Source organism: Gorilla gorilla, chromosome 3 (genome assembly GCF_029281585.2).
Source record: "Gorilla gorilla gorilla isolate KB3781 chromosome 3, NHGRI_mGorGor1-v2.1_pri, whole genome shotgun sequence".
Taxonomy (NCBI): Eukaryota; Metazoa; Chordata; class Mammalia; order Primates; family Hominidae; genus Gorilla; species Gorilla gorilla.
The window spans coordinates 148,416,645-148,430,866 of NC_073227.2; the positions used below are offsets into that span (position 1 = coordinate 148,416,645).

Below are 14,222 nucleotides of genomic sequence, written 5' to 3' on the forward strand. Positions count from 1 at the left end.
AGGCTGGAGTGCAATGGCATGATCTCGGCTCACTGCAACCTCCACCTGCCGGGTTCGAGCAATTCTCCTGCCTCAGCCTCCCGAGTAGCTGGGATTACAGGCGCCTGCTACCACGCCTGGCTAATTTTTGCATTTTTAGTAGAGATGGGGTTTCACCACATTGGACAGGCTGGTCTCGAACTGCTGACCTCATGTGATCTACCCGCCTCGGCCTCCCAAAGTGCTGGGATTACAGGCATGAGCCACTGCACCTGGCCAGATTGTATACATTTTTGGTATAAGGAAAACAGTGTTAACACAATTCAATTAAGTTTAGCATCCCTTTGACGAGGATATATTTTTTCCCGAACATTATGTATGGTAGGCACTAGTATTCGATGCAATTGTGGTAGTTGCTTTCTGGGAAGCAATGAGACTTACTCTTGGCATCTATGGGATGATGTGTAAGAAAATAAATTTTAATTTAATAAATGAAACAATAAATGGATAAAATGCAGACACAGCACAAAAAGGGACTAATTAACTGTCTTGGCAGGAGGTGTTCAAGGAGTGCTTCACATTCCCAAGAAAGGTAACATCTGTGGTGGGTATTAAAGGGAGGCTATTATATCCTTTGCATTGGGTATACAAAAGATGCAGGAAAGGGACTTTCAGACAGAAGAAAAAGCATATGAAAAGATATGGAACAAGGAACAGGACTGACAGTTTGGTGCTATTTGTGTCACCAAGATCAAAGTGGAAAATGACAACAGATGAGGCAAAATCAGCAAAATCTCATATGCCAGGGTAAAGAGCCTAGGCTTATTCTAGAGGCAAATGGGAAACACTGAAGGATGTTAAGCAGAAATATGAAATGATCTAATTTGCTCCTCAGAATAATCATTCTGGTAACAGTGAAGAAAATGGATTGGGAGAGGAAATGGCAAATGTGTAAGTTCACTTTTGACTTTACAAATTCGTGCCTAGAATAGTGCTTGGCAAATAACGGGCACTTAGTATTCGTTGAGTGAAAAAACAAAAAGTTGTTATATGAATCAAAAAAAGTCGATAAGTCTGAAGAAAAACCACACAGAAATAGAGCCTATTTTTTTTTTGTTGCTACTGCTTGATTCATCTGCTGGCTTGTTTGGTATCTTACCATAAGATTTTCGTGAGCAAATCAGTAAGTAAAATAACCGAATAAAAAAAAAAAGTCAAAGGATTTGAATAGCAGGCTCACAAAAGAGAAAGTCTGAAGGGTAACTAGAAATATGAAAACATGCTCAATTTCACTAGCAACAACTAGATCATTTAAATCCCATGAGATGGAAGAATATTTAAGAGTTTGCACAAACCCCAGTCTTCACCAGAATGTTGAATTGTTGGAATTCTCACATGCTGCTGGTGAGAGTGTAAATTGGTGAAATCATTATGGAAAGTGGTTTGGCGGTCAGTAGTCATTAAGTCAGAAGATGCTTATCTCTTTTGACTCAGCATTTCCACTCAGATATAAACCCTAGAGAAATGCTTGTACCTGTACAGAGACATGTTCAACAATGTTGATCACAGCATTGTTGATTAAACAAAAAACTTTGAAATAACATAAATGTCTATCTGCAGGAGAATGGATAAATTGTGATATATTTGTACACCACATACTATTCAGCAGTGAAAATGAACAAATTAGAGCTATGTAAATAAAACATGAAAAAAGTTTACAAAGTGATATATATATAGCATTATGTTACATAAAGTTAATTATGCAAAATAATATTACATATATGTAATAAAAGATCAAAATTCCAAATTTAAGAGGCTAGTTATCTCTGAGAAGGGAAAGCAGGAGGGAAATGGGATTAGGGGAGGTTACACAGGAAGCTTCACCCTTTCTTTAAAAGAAAAAAGTCATAAATGGATATAGAAAAAAAAAATTTTGTAAAGCTAGATGATGGTCAAAAAAGTATTTGTTATTTTTGTTTTTATATATTTGAAATGTTTTCAGTGAAAAATCCTTTGAGCTTAGAGAATTACAAAATTATCCTTATTCTCAAAGTAAAATATTTTCCTAGCATCTAAATAATTTTAAGAGTTTTTTATTTTGCAGATTTGACTGATGAATTAGCTCAGAAGTTATTTGATGTTTCAGAAATAACTTCGGCAGCAATGGTTCATTCGTTGCCTACAGCAGTTCCAGAATCTCCTAGAATTCATCCTACAAGAACACCCAAAACACCTCGAACACCTAGGTTACAAGATCCTAACAAAACACCAAGATTTTATCCTGTTGTTAAAGAACCAAAAGCCATTGATGTAAAGGTATACAAAACAACCAGGAATATAAGGCTTGCATTTTGTATCCTTTAACATTACACAATGAGACGTTTTAATTTCTATCACATTGAAAAATGTGTGTTATAACTTGTCATATTTCACTTAAAAATCATACTTTACCATAGTGATATTTTCTCAGGTTAGGAAATTTTTCGGTTGGGCACAGTGGTTCATGCCTGTAATCCAACACTTTGGGAGACCGAGGCAGTTGGATCGCTTGTGCCCATGAGTTGGAGACTAGCCTGGGCAATGCGGTGAGACCCCATCTCTAAAAAAATACAAAAATTAGATGGGCGTGGTGGCGTGTGCCTGTAGTCCCAGCTACTTGGGAGGCTGAGGTGGCAGGATTGCTTGAGCCTGTAGGGGTCAGGGCTGCAGTGAGCCATGATTATGCCACTGCACTCCAGCCTTGGCAACAGAGTAAGACCCCATTTAAAAATAAACAAACAAACAAAAACCTTTTTTACAATTGGATAGTGTAATTAAAGACGAACAGAAAGTATAATGAAGAATCACACTAAGCTGCACTTCATTTCATCTTTGTGTCACAAACCTACCAAAAGACTTTATTTATTAAGTTTTGTAACTTGTGTGTGAGATTTTTGAGTTTTGTGACTTCATATGATTTCACAATGTGTTATCCTACAGTATGAAAATGTTTGAGTTCATTTATAGTCAGAGGGTTTTAATTTACTTGTGAAGTTCACACTATTGAAACTAATTGCAATGCTTGACTTTATTTTCTTTAGAGTCCGAGAAAGAGAAAAACAAGGCATAGCACAAATCCCCCTCTAGAGTGTCATGTTGGTTGGGTAATGGATTCCAGAGACCATGGGCCAAGAACATCCTCTGTCAGGTACTATATTTCTCAGACATTACTTTTTTGTTTGTGATTTGAAGTTTTTTGAAAACAGTTACTAATTAGACATTTCAAAATATTTAAAAATTAATATGTTAGCAAATTATAGAACAATGAAAATGGTACAAAGAAGCCAAAGAAGAGATAAGTTTTACAAGTATGTTAAGGAAATAATCCAGTTGGACAGTTTTTGATTCCCATTTAAATTATTTTTCACAAATGTGAACTCTTAGATTTATAAACTATGTAGGTCTATGAAAGTTATTGTCTTTGGAAAGATCCCAGAGTCTTAGTGGCATTTCATAGGTTCTTAGTAGATATTTATTGAGGGCATTAATGTGCTAAACAAACAACTCAAACTGTATAAATCATATGGAAACGAAGCATTGTTATTTTGCTTTTTTCCCCCTTTTTTGAAAATCATTAAGATTAGCTGATTATTAGCAGGATTTTTTTTTTATAAGAAAGAAGAAAATTAATTAAAAAAAAAGAAGTCTAGAGCAAATCTTTTAGAGTGCCAGTGATCTGCTAAGCACTATGGTATGTTTTGTCCTTCAGAGGGGTTGCAGAGGTGATTTATTGCTCGTTGCTTTGTGATGCTTTCTTTTAAATAAAAATAGAGACAGAATCTTGCTCTGTTACCTAGGATGGTCTCAAACTTCTGGCCTCAAGCAGTCCTCCTACCTCAGCCTTGTAAAGTGCTGGGATTACAGGCATGAGCCACCTCACCCAGCCTGTGTTTCTTAAAAACCATTTTGTGTTTATACTAGATATTTTCAGAATAATTAACTGATAGTTTTTCCATTTGAAAACTTTGGGAAAATATGTTTTTGACTGGTTACTAGAAAAGAAGGATTAGTTAGTTTCATGAAAAGAAATGCTAGGGAGTTTATCATGCTCTCAAAACCTTGAAATCTGTCTTTTTAGTGATACACATTTGATTATTTTACATTGTTCTTACTAGCTATATTGTCTCTAAAAGATAAAAAGTGTGTATGTTCTTCTGTACACCTGTGGTATACTAATAGTTATTTTGGGGTTATAAGTGATTTTTCACTTTTTTTCCCCAGAGTATTTCTTTTTATTGGAGCAGTATATGTAGAGATCAACAACAATGGAAAATGTTTAATTTACCTAATGAAGGACATCTTGTCTTTGTTGCTTCCAAGTTTTGGGAATTATGAATAAAGCTGCTATAAACATCTATGTAAAGGTTTTAGTGTGGACATATTTTTAAATCCCTTAGATAAATACTAAGGAGCATGATTGCTGGATTGTATAATAAGAATATATTTAGTTTTGTAAGAAACTGCCAAACTGTTTTTCAAAGTGGCCCTATCATTTTGCATTCTCACCAGTAATGTTTCTTTTTAACCTTGGTAATGTCTTGTTTTGAAGTCGGCCTTGTCTGATATTTATATAATTATGCCAGCTTTCTTTAGATGAGTGTTTGCCAGTGTATCTTTTTCTACCTTTTTACTTTTAAGCAATCTCTTTGTTTTAAAGTGGGTTTCATGTAGGCAGCATATATTTGGGTCTTTCTTTGCTTTTTATAACCCAGTCTGATAATGTGTTGTTTAATTAGTATGTTTAGACCATCCACATTTAGTGTAGTTATTGATGTGGTTGGATTTAAATCTACCATTTATTTTTCTCATCCATTCTTTTTTTTTTTTTTTTTTTTTTTTTTTTTTTTTTTTTGAGACTGAGTCTCACTCTGTTGCCCATTCTGGAGTGCAATGGCATGATCTTGGCTCACTTCAACCTCCAGCTCCCAGGTTCAGGTGAGGACTCAACCTCCTGAGTAGCTGGGATTACAGGTGCCTGGCACCACGCCCAGCTGATTTTTGTATTTTTAGTAGAGATGGGGTTTCACCAGGTTGGCCAGGCTGGTCTCGAACTTTTGACCTCAGGTGATCCACCTGTCTTGGCCTCCCCAGGTGCTGGGATTACAGGCATGAGCCACTGCGCCCAGCTGTCTCATCTATTCTTCGTTCTTTTTTCTCTTTTTCTGCTTTCTTTTGGATTGAGTTTTTATAATGATCCTATTTTGTCTCTACTATTGACTTATTAGTTATGTCTCTTTTTTATTTTTTACTGATCCTCTAGGATTTACAGGTAAACTTTGTTTTGTTGTGCTTCATAGATACTGTTTTTCACAAATTGAAGGTTTGTGGCACCCCTGTGTTGAGCAAGTTTATCAATGCCCTTTGTCTAACAGATGTACTCAATTCATGTCTCTGTGTCACCTTTTGGTAATTCTTGCAATATTTCAAACTTTATTATTATTATGATGTCCTTTTTCTTTTTTTTTTTTTTGAGACGAAGTCTCGCTCTGTCGCCCAGGCTGGAGTGCAGGGGTGTGATCACAGCTCACTGCAGGCTCTGCCTCCTGGGTTCACGCCATTCTCCTGCCTCAGCCTCCTGAGTAGCTGGGACTACAGGTGCCCGCCACCACGCCTGGCTAACTTTTTTTTTTGTATTTTTTTAGTAGAGACGGGGTTTCACCGTGTTAGCCAGGATGGTCTCAATCTCCTGATCTCGTGATCTGCCCGCCTTGGCCTCCCAAAGTGCTGGGATTACAGGCATGAGCCACTGCACCCGGCCTTTTTTTTTTTTTTTTTTTTTTTTTTTTTTTTTTTGAGACAGAGTCTCACTCTGTTGCACAGGCTGGAGTTCTGTGGAACAGTCATGGCCCACTGCAGCCGTAACCTCCCAGACTCAAGTGATCCTCCCACTTCAGCCTCCTGAGTAGCTGGAACTACAGTTGCATGCCACCATATCCAGCTAATTTTTTTATTTTTTATAGAGATGGGGTCTCTGCTGTCTGGGCTGGTCTTGAATTCCTGGACTCAAGTAGTTCTCCTATCTCGGCCTTCCAAAGTGCTGTGATTATAGACATGAACCACCATGCCCAGCTACTATTTTGTATTTTATGGTGATCTGTGATTAATGATCTTTGATGTTAACTATTGTAATTGTTTTGGTACACCATGAACCACGCCAAGATAAGACAGTGAACTTAATAAATATTGTATGTTTTCTGGCTGCTCCACTGACTGGCCATTTCTCCATCTCTCCCCCTCTTCTTGGGCATCCCTGTACCCTGAGAGACAAAAATGTTGAAATTAGACCAACTAATAATCCTACAGTGGCCTCTAATTGTTCAAGTGAAATTAAGAGTCAAAATTCTTCAAAATTAGGAATGCCATCATTAATGAGGAAGGCATGTTGAAAGCCCCAAGACAGGCTGAAAACTAGATCTCTTGTGTCAAACAGCCAAAATATGAAGGCAAAGTTTTTGAGGGAAATTAAAAGTGCTACTCCAGTGAATACACAAATGATAAGAAAGTGAAACAGTTTTATTGATGATAGGGATAGAGTTTGAGTGGTCTGGATAAAAGATCAAACCACCCCCAGTATTCCCTTAAGCCAAAGCATAATCCAGAGCAAGGCCCTGACTCTCTTCAATTCTCTGAAGACTGAAAGAGGCAAGGGAGGTGCAGAAGAAAAGTTGGAAGCTAGCAGGAGTTGGTTAATGAGGTTTAAGAAGCTGTCTCAATATAAAAGTGCAAGGTGAAGGAGCAAGTGCTGATGGGGAAGGTGCAGCAAGTTTTAAGGAAGATCTAGCTAAGATAATAAAAGTGGCTACATTTCTGCAGGTCTAGATCTGAAAAAAAAGTGTGGCTACCTTAAACAATAGATTTTCAGTGTAGACAAAACAGCCTTCTATTGGGAGAAGAAGCCATCTAGGACTTTCATAGTTAGGAAGGAGCAGTCAATGTTTGGCTTCAGAGCTTCAAGGGGTGGGGCTGACTCTCTTGTTAGGGGCTAATGCAGGTGGTGACTTTAAGTTGAAGGCAATGCCAGGGCTCTTTTGAATTATGCTAAATCTACTAATCTGCTTATGCTCTATAAATAGAACAACAAAGTCTGTGTGACAGCACATCTACTTACAATGTGGGTTACTAAATATTTTAAGCCCACTGTTAAGACCTACTATTGAGAAAAAAAGATTCCTTTCAAAATATTACTGCTCATTGACAGTGTACATCATCACCCAAGAACTCTGATGAATATATACAAGGAGATTAATGTTTTTTTCATACCTGCTAACACATTTATTCTGCAGTCCATGGATTCCAAGGAGTCATTTTAACTTTCTAGTCTTATTATTTAGAATATTCATATATAGTCTATTCATAAGGCTATATATAGCTGCCACAGGTAGTCATTCCTCTGTTGGACCTGAGCAAAGTAAATTGAAAACATTCTGGAGAGTATTCACCATTCTACATGCCATTAAGAACATTGGTGATTCATAGGAGGAGGTCAAAATATCAACATTAACAGGATTTTAGAAGAAGTTGATTTCTACCCTCATGGATGACTTTGAGAGGCTCAGACTTCAGTGGAGGATTTAATAACAGATGTGGTGGAAATAGCAAGAGAAGTAGAATTAGAAGTGGAGCCTGAAGATGTGACTGAATTGCTGCGATCTCACGATAAAACCTGAAAGGATGAGGAATTGCTTCTTGTGGATGAGCACAGAGAGTAGTTTCTTGAGATAGAATCTACTCCTGGTGAAGATTCTGTGAATATTGTTGAAATGACAACAACAGATTTAGAATATTGTATAAAGCAGTGGCAGGGTTTGAGAGGACTGACTCCAATTTTGAAAGGAGTTCTACTGTGGGTAAAATGCTATCAGGACAGCATCCATGCTACAGAGAAATCTTGGGAACAGAAGAGTCAATCAATGTAGCAAATTTCATTGTTGTCTTATTTTAAGAAATTGCCACAGCCACTCCAACCGTCAGCAACCACCACTCTGATCAGTCAGCAGCCATCAGCATCGAGGCAGAACCCTCCACCAGCAAAAAGACTATGACTTGCTGAAGGCTCATATGACCATTAGCATTTTTAGCAATACAGTTTTTAAAAAAATTGATACATAACAGTTGTACATATTTTGGGGGTGCATGTGATATTTTGATACATGCATACAATGTGTAATGATCAAATCAGGGTAATGGGGATATCAATCACCTCAAACATTTTTCTTTATTCTGTTCTATTTTTTTCCTTTTCTTTTTAAGATCTTTTTGCATACCAATCTTCTAGCTATTTTATACTATACAATATGTTATTGTTAAGTATGGTTATTCTACTGTACTGTAAAACACTAGGTTGCATTTCTGGTATTAACTGTATTTTTGTACCTGTTAAATAACTGCTTTTCACCCCCCTTCCCCCTACCCATTCTAGTCCCTAGTAAGCACTAATCAACTCTCTTATCTCTATGAGATCTACTTTTTTACCTCCCACTTATTAGTGAGAACATGTGGTACTTATCTTTCTGTGCCTGGCTTATTTCATATAATATAATGACTTCCAGTTCTATCTATGTTTCTGCAAATGACAGTATTCTTTTTTATGGCTGAATAGTATTATTCCATTGTGTATGTGTGTATGTTTATGTATGTGCATATGTATGTATGTGCATATATTTACACATATATACATATATACACATATACATACATGTACATACACATACATACACATATATATACCCATATATATAATTTTCTTCATTCATCCATTGATAGACACTTAGGTTGATTACATGTCTTGGCTATAGTGAATAGTGCTGCAATAAACATGGAAGTGCAGCTGTCTCTTCAATATACGGATTTCCTCTATTTTGGATATATATCCAGCAGGGAGATTTCTGGATCATATGGTAGTTCTGTGTTTGTTTTTTGAGGAACTTCTATTCTGTTTTCTGTAGTGGCTGTACTAATTTACATTCCCACCAATGGTGTGTGAAGCATTCTCCTTTCTCTGCATCCTTGCAACATCCATTAATTTTTGTTTTCTTGATAAAAGCCATTTTAACTGGGGTGAGATGCTTTATCATTGTAGTTTTGATTTTCTTTATCTTCTTGATAATTAGTAATGTTGAGCATTTTAAAATACACCTGTTGTCCAGTTGATGTCTTCTCTGGAGAAATGTCTATTAGATCTTTTGTCAATTTTAAAATGGGATTATTTGTGTTGTTTTTTTTTTCTACTGTTGTTTGAGTTCCTTGTATATTCTAGTTATTAGTCCTTTTTTGGATGGATAGTTTGCAAATATTTTCTCCTATTCTGTAGGTTGTCTCTTCACTTTGTTGATTCCTTCATTTGCTGTGCAGAAACTTTTTTGCTTGATATAATCTCATTAGTCTATTTTTGCTTTTGTTCCTTGTGCTTTTAGCGTCTAACACAAAACATCTTTGCCTAGACCAATGGCCTAGAGTGTTTTCCCAATATTTTCTTCTAGTAATTTCATAGCTTTGGGTCCTAGTTTAAGTCTTTAGTCCATTTTGATTGGCTTTTTGTAGAGAGAGGTCTAGCTTCATACTTTTGCATTACGGTTATCTAGTTTTCTTAGCACCACTTATCGAAGTGACTGTCCTTTCTTCAATGTATGTTCTTGGTACCTTTGTCAAAAATGAATTGGCTGATAATGTGTAGATTTTTTTCTAAATTTTCTATTCTGTTCCATTGGTCTATGTGTCTGCTTTTACACCAGTACATGCTACCTTGGTTACTATGGCTTTGTATTATATTTTGAAGTGGGGTAGTGTGATGCCTCCAGCTTTATTCTTTTTGCCCAGAATTAATTTGGTTTTTCATGGCCTTTTGTGGTTCTGTATAAATTTTAGGATTGTTTTTTCTATTTCTGTGAAGAATGTCATAGGTATTTTGATAGGGATGGAATTAAATCTGTAGAAGTTGCTGCATAGTATTGAGATTTTAACAACGTTAATTTTTCCAATCCATGAGCATGCGCTATCATTCCCTTTTTTTCGTGTGACCTCTTTAATTTCTTTCATCTGTGTTTTTTAGTTTTCTTTGTAGAGATCTTTCACTTTGGTTACACTTATACCTAGATACTTTATGTATTTTTGTAGCCGTCTTGATTTCTTTTTCAGTGTGTTTGCTTTTGGCATGTATAAATGCTACTTTTTTTTGTATATTGATTTTGTATTGTGCAACTTTACTGAATTGACCCAGATTTTTGGTGGAGTCTTTAGATTTTTCTAAATATAATATCAGATCATCTGCAGGCAAGGATAATTTGACTTCTTCTTTTCCAGTGTGGATGCTCTTTCTCTTGCCTAATTGCTCTTGCTAGGACTTACAGTACTATGTTCAATTAAAGTGGTAAAGTGGACAACCTTGTGTTATTCCAGATCTTAGAGGAAAGGCCAAGTGCTCATGTCTAAGACAATGAGAAAAACACCTTGAAGGCATTTTAGAGACCTCCCGCCGCAGGACCAGAGGCCTAGGAGGACAGAATGGGGCCCTGCGCAACCTTGGGAAACTGCTCTCCGCATTCCAGCTGCTCCAGCTGTAGCATGGCTAAAAGGGGCCCAGATACAGCTTGGGGCTGCTGCTTCAGAGGGTGCAAACCATAAACCTTGGCAGGTTCCATGTGGTATTAAGCCTGCAGGTGGTGCACAGAATGCAAGAGTTGAGGCTTGGGAGCCTCTGCCTATATTTCAGAGGATGTATGGAAGATCCTGGATGTCTAGACTAAAGCCTGCTGTAGGGGCAGAGCCCTCATGGAGAACCTCTACAAGGACAGTGCAGAGAGGAAATGTGGGGTTGGATCCCTCATACAGACTCCCCACTGGGGCACTGCCTAGTGAAGCTTTGAGAAGAGGGCCACTGTCCTCCATACCCCAGAATGGTAGATCCACTAGCAGCCTGCATCCTCAGCCTCGAAAAGCCACAGGCACTCAGTGCCAGCCTTTAAGAGCAGCCATGTGGGCTAAACCCTGGAAAGCCATAGGCATGGAGCTGCCCAAGGCTTTGTGAGCCCACCCCTTGCACCAGCGTACCCTGGATGTAACATATGGAGTCAAAGGATATCATTTTGGAACTTTAAGATTTAGTGATTGCCCTTCTGGGCTTTGGACTTGCATGCAGCCTATAGCCCCTTTCTTTTGGGCTATTTCTTCCTTTTGTGTATTTACCCAAGGCCTAAACCTCCATTGTATCTTGGAAGTAGCTACCTTGTTTTTGATTTTACAGGCTTATAGGTGGAAGGGACTAGCCTTGTCTCAAATGAGACTTTGGACTTTTGAGTTAATGCTAGAATGAGTTAAGACTTCGGGGGATTGTTGGGAAGACATGACTAGATTTTGCAATGTGAGAAGGACATGAGATTTGGCAGGGGCCAGGGTAGAATTATATGGTTTGGATCTGTGTCCCCACCCAAATCTCATGTTCAACTGTAATCCCCAGTATTGGAAGTGGGGCTTGGTGGGAGGTGATTGGATCACTGGGGCAGTTTCTCATGGTTTAACACCATCTGCCTTGGAGTTTTCATTGTGATAGTGAGTTGTGAGATCTGGTTGTTTAAGTGTGTGGCACCTCTACTGTCTCTCTTCCTCCTGCTCCAGCTATGTGAAGTGCTGCTCCCCCTGCCTTCCACCATGATTCTAAGTTTTCCTAAGGCCTCCCTAGAAGCTGAGCCAGCATCATGCTGTACTGCCTACAGAACCATGAGCCAATTAAACCTCTTTCCTCTATAATTTACCCAGTCTCGGGTATTTTTTTTTTTTTTTGAGGTGGAGTTTTGCTCTTGTCGCCCAGGCTCAAGTGCAGTGGCGTGATTTCAGCTCACTGCAACCTCCGCCTCCCGGGTTCAAGTGATTCTCCTGCTTCAGCCTCCTGAGTAGCTGGGATTACAGGCATGCACCACCATGTCTGGGTAATTTTTGTATTTTTAGTAGAGATGGGGTTTCTCCATGTTGGTCAGGCTGGTCTCGAACTCCCAACCTCAGGTCATCCGCCCGCCTTGGTCTCCCAAAGTGCTGGGATTACAGGCATGAGCCACTGCGCCTGGCCGGGTATTTCTTTATAGTAATGTGAGAACAGCCTAATACATCTAGCTGAAGGTTTGTTGATTTTGTTTATCTTTTCAAAAAACCAACTTTTCATTTCATTGATTTTTTTGTACTTGTTTTAGTCTCAATTTTATTTATTTCTGCTTTGATCTTTATTGTTTCTTTCTACTAATTCTGGGTTTGATTTGTTCTTTTCTAGTTCTTTTAAGTACATCGTTAGGTTGCTTATTTGAAACCTACTTTTTTGATGTAGGCATTTATTGCTATAAACTTCTCTCTTAGTACTGCTATGCTGTATCTCATAGGTTTTGGAAAGTTACGTTTCCATTTGCATTTGTTTGAAGACATTTTGAAGTTTTCTTCTTAATTTCTTTATTAATCTGTTGATCATTCAGGAGCATGTTGTTTAATTTCCATGTTTGTGTAGATTCCAAAATTCTTCATGTTATTGATTTCTGTTTTTATTCTGTTGTAGCCAGAAAAGATGCTTGGTATGATTTTGACTTTTTTAAATTTGTTGAGACATGTTTTGTAGCCTAACATATGTTTTATCCTGGAGAATGTTCCATGTGCTAATGAGAAGAATGTGTATTCTGCAGTAGTAGGTGAAATGTTCTATAAATGTCACTAGGTCCAGTTGGTCTAGGTGTAGTTTAACTTCATTGTATCTTTGTTGATTTTCTGTCTGGATGATCTGTCCATTATTGAGAGATGGGTGTTGAAGCCCCCTGCTATTATTTGTATTATAGTCTATCTCTCCTCTAGATTTATTAATGTTTACTTAATATATCTGGGTGCTCCAGAATTGGGTGCATATATTTATAAATTGTTACAGCCTCTTGCTGAATTGATCCCTTCCTTTATCATCATACAGTGACCTTCTTTGTCCTTTTTTTTTTTTTTTTTTTTTTTTACAGACTTTCACTTGTTCTATTTTGTTTGATACAAGTATGGCTACTTTTTTTTTTTTTTTTTTGCTTCCATTTGCGTGGAATGTTTTTTTCCATTCTTCACTTTCAGACTATGTGTGTCTTTATAGGTGATTTGAGTTTCTTGTAGGCAATATATAGTTGGATCTTGTTTCTAAAAGTTTTTCACTCAGCCATGCTTATATCTTTTGGTTGGAGAATTTAGTTCATTTACATTCAGTATTATTATTGATAGATAAGGACTTACTACGCAGTATGTCATTACTTGGTTTCTGGTTGTTTTGTAACTCCTCCGTTACTTCCTTCTTACTGCCTTTGTTTGTGATTAAGTGGTTTTTCTCTGGGAGTATATTTTAATTCATTGCTTTTTATTTTTAGTGTATCTATCATAAGTCTTTGCTTTGTGGTTACCATGAGGCTTACCAAAGCCATAGCTATAAGTTATTTTAAACATATGACAACTTAACTTTGATCACAAAGAAAAGGAAAGAATCAAGGGAAAAACTAAAAAACTCTACACTTTAACTCCATCCTCCCACATTTTGACATTTTGTTGTCTTAATTTACATCTATTTATCTTCCCTATCTCTTAACAGGTTGCTGTTAATATTTTCAGTAGATTTGTCTTTTAGTCTTCATATTAGAGATATGAATGGATTACATGTAACAATTACTGCATTAGAGCATTCTGAATTTGTCTACTTTTACCAGTGAGTTTTATACCTTCAAACATTTTTGGTTTTGCACATCAAAGTTTGTTTTCTTTCAAATCAAAGAACTCCCTTTAGCATTTCTCAAAAGATGGGTCTAGTAGTGATGAATTCCCTTAGCTTTTGTCTAGGAAAGACTTTATATATCCTTCCTGTTTGAAGGAAAACTTTGCTGGGTACAGCATAGTTGGTTGGCAGGTTTTGTTTTTGTTTCCATTTATCCTGTAGCACTTTGAATGTGTCACTTAACTCCCTCATGGCCTGTTTGGTTTCTGTTGAAAAGTGTCTTGCCAAAAAAATCAGAGCTCTTTTATATGTTCTTTTATTTTTTTTCTCTTGCTGTTTTAAGGATCTTCTCTTTGTCCTTGACATTTTCAGGTTTGATTATTATTTGCCTTGGGATACTCTTATTTGGATTGAATATTGATATGGTTTGGCTTTGTGTTCCCACCCATCTCATCTCGAATTGTAATTCCCATAATCCCCATGTGTCAAGGGAGGGACCTGG

General features: G+C 37.3%; 1 protein-coding gene across 21 annotated transcripts in view; it reads left to right on the top strand.

Annotated features, from left to right (window-relative positions):
- Positions 1 to 14,222, top strand: part of LARP1B (La ribonucleoprotein 1B) — a 202,235-nt gene that overhangs the window by 162,130 nt on the left and 25,883 nt on the right. For 20 of the 21 annotated variants that reach the window (XM_063705537.1, XM_063705533.1, XM_063705536.1 and 17 more), the window contains 2 exons: positions 2,084 to 2,295; positions 3,060 to 3,166. In XM_063705537.1, coding sequence (XP_063561607.1) covers positions 2,084 to 2,295; positions 3,060 to 3,166 — 319 coding nt within the window. The remainder of the gene's footprint in view (positions 1 to 2,083; positions 2,296 to 3,059; positions 3,167 to 14,222) is intronic. The other variant, XM_055385343.2, reaches the window with a different exon arrangement.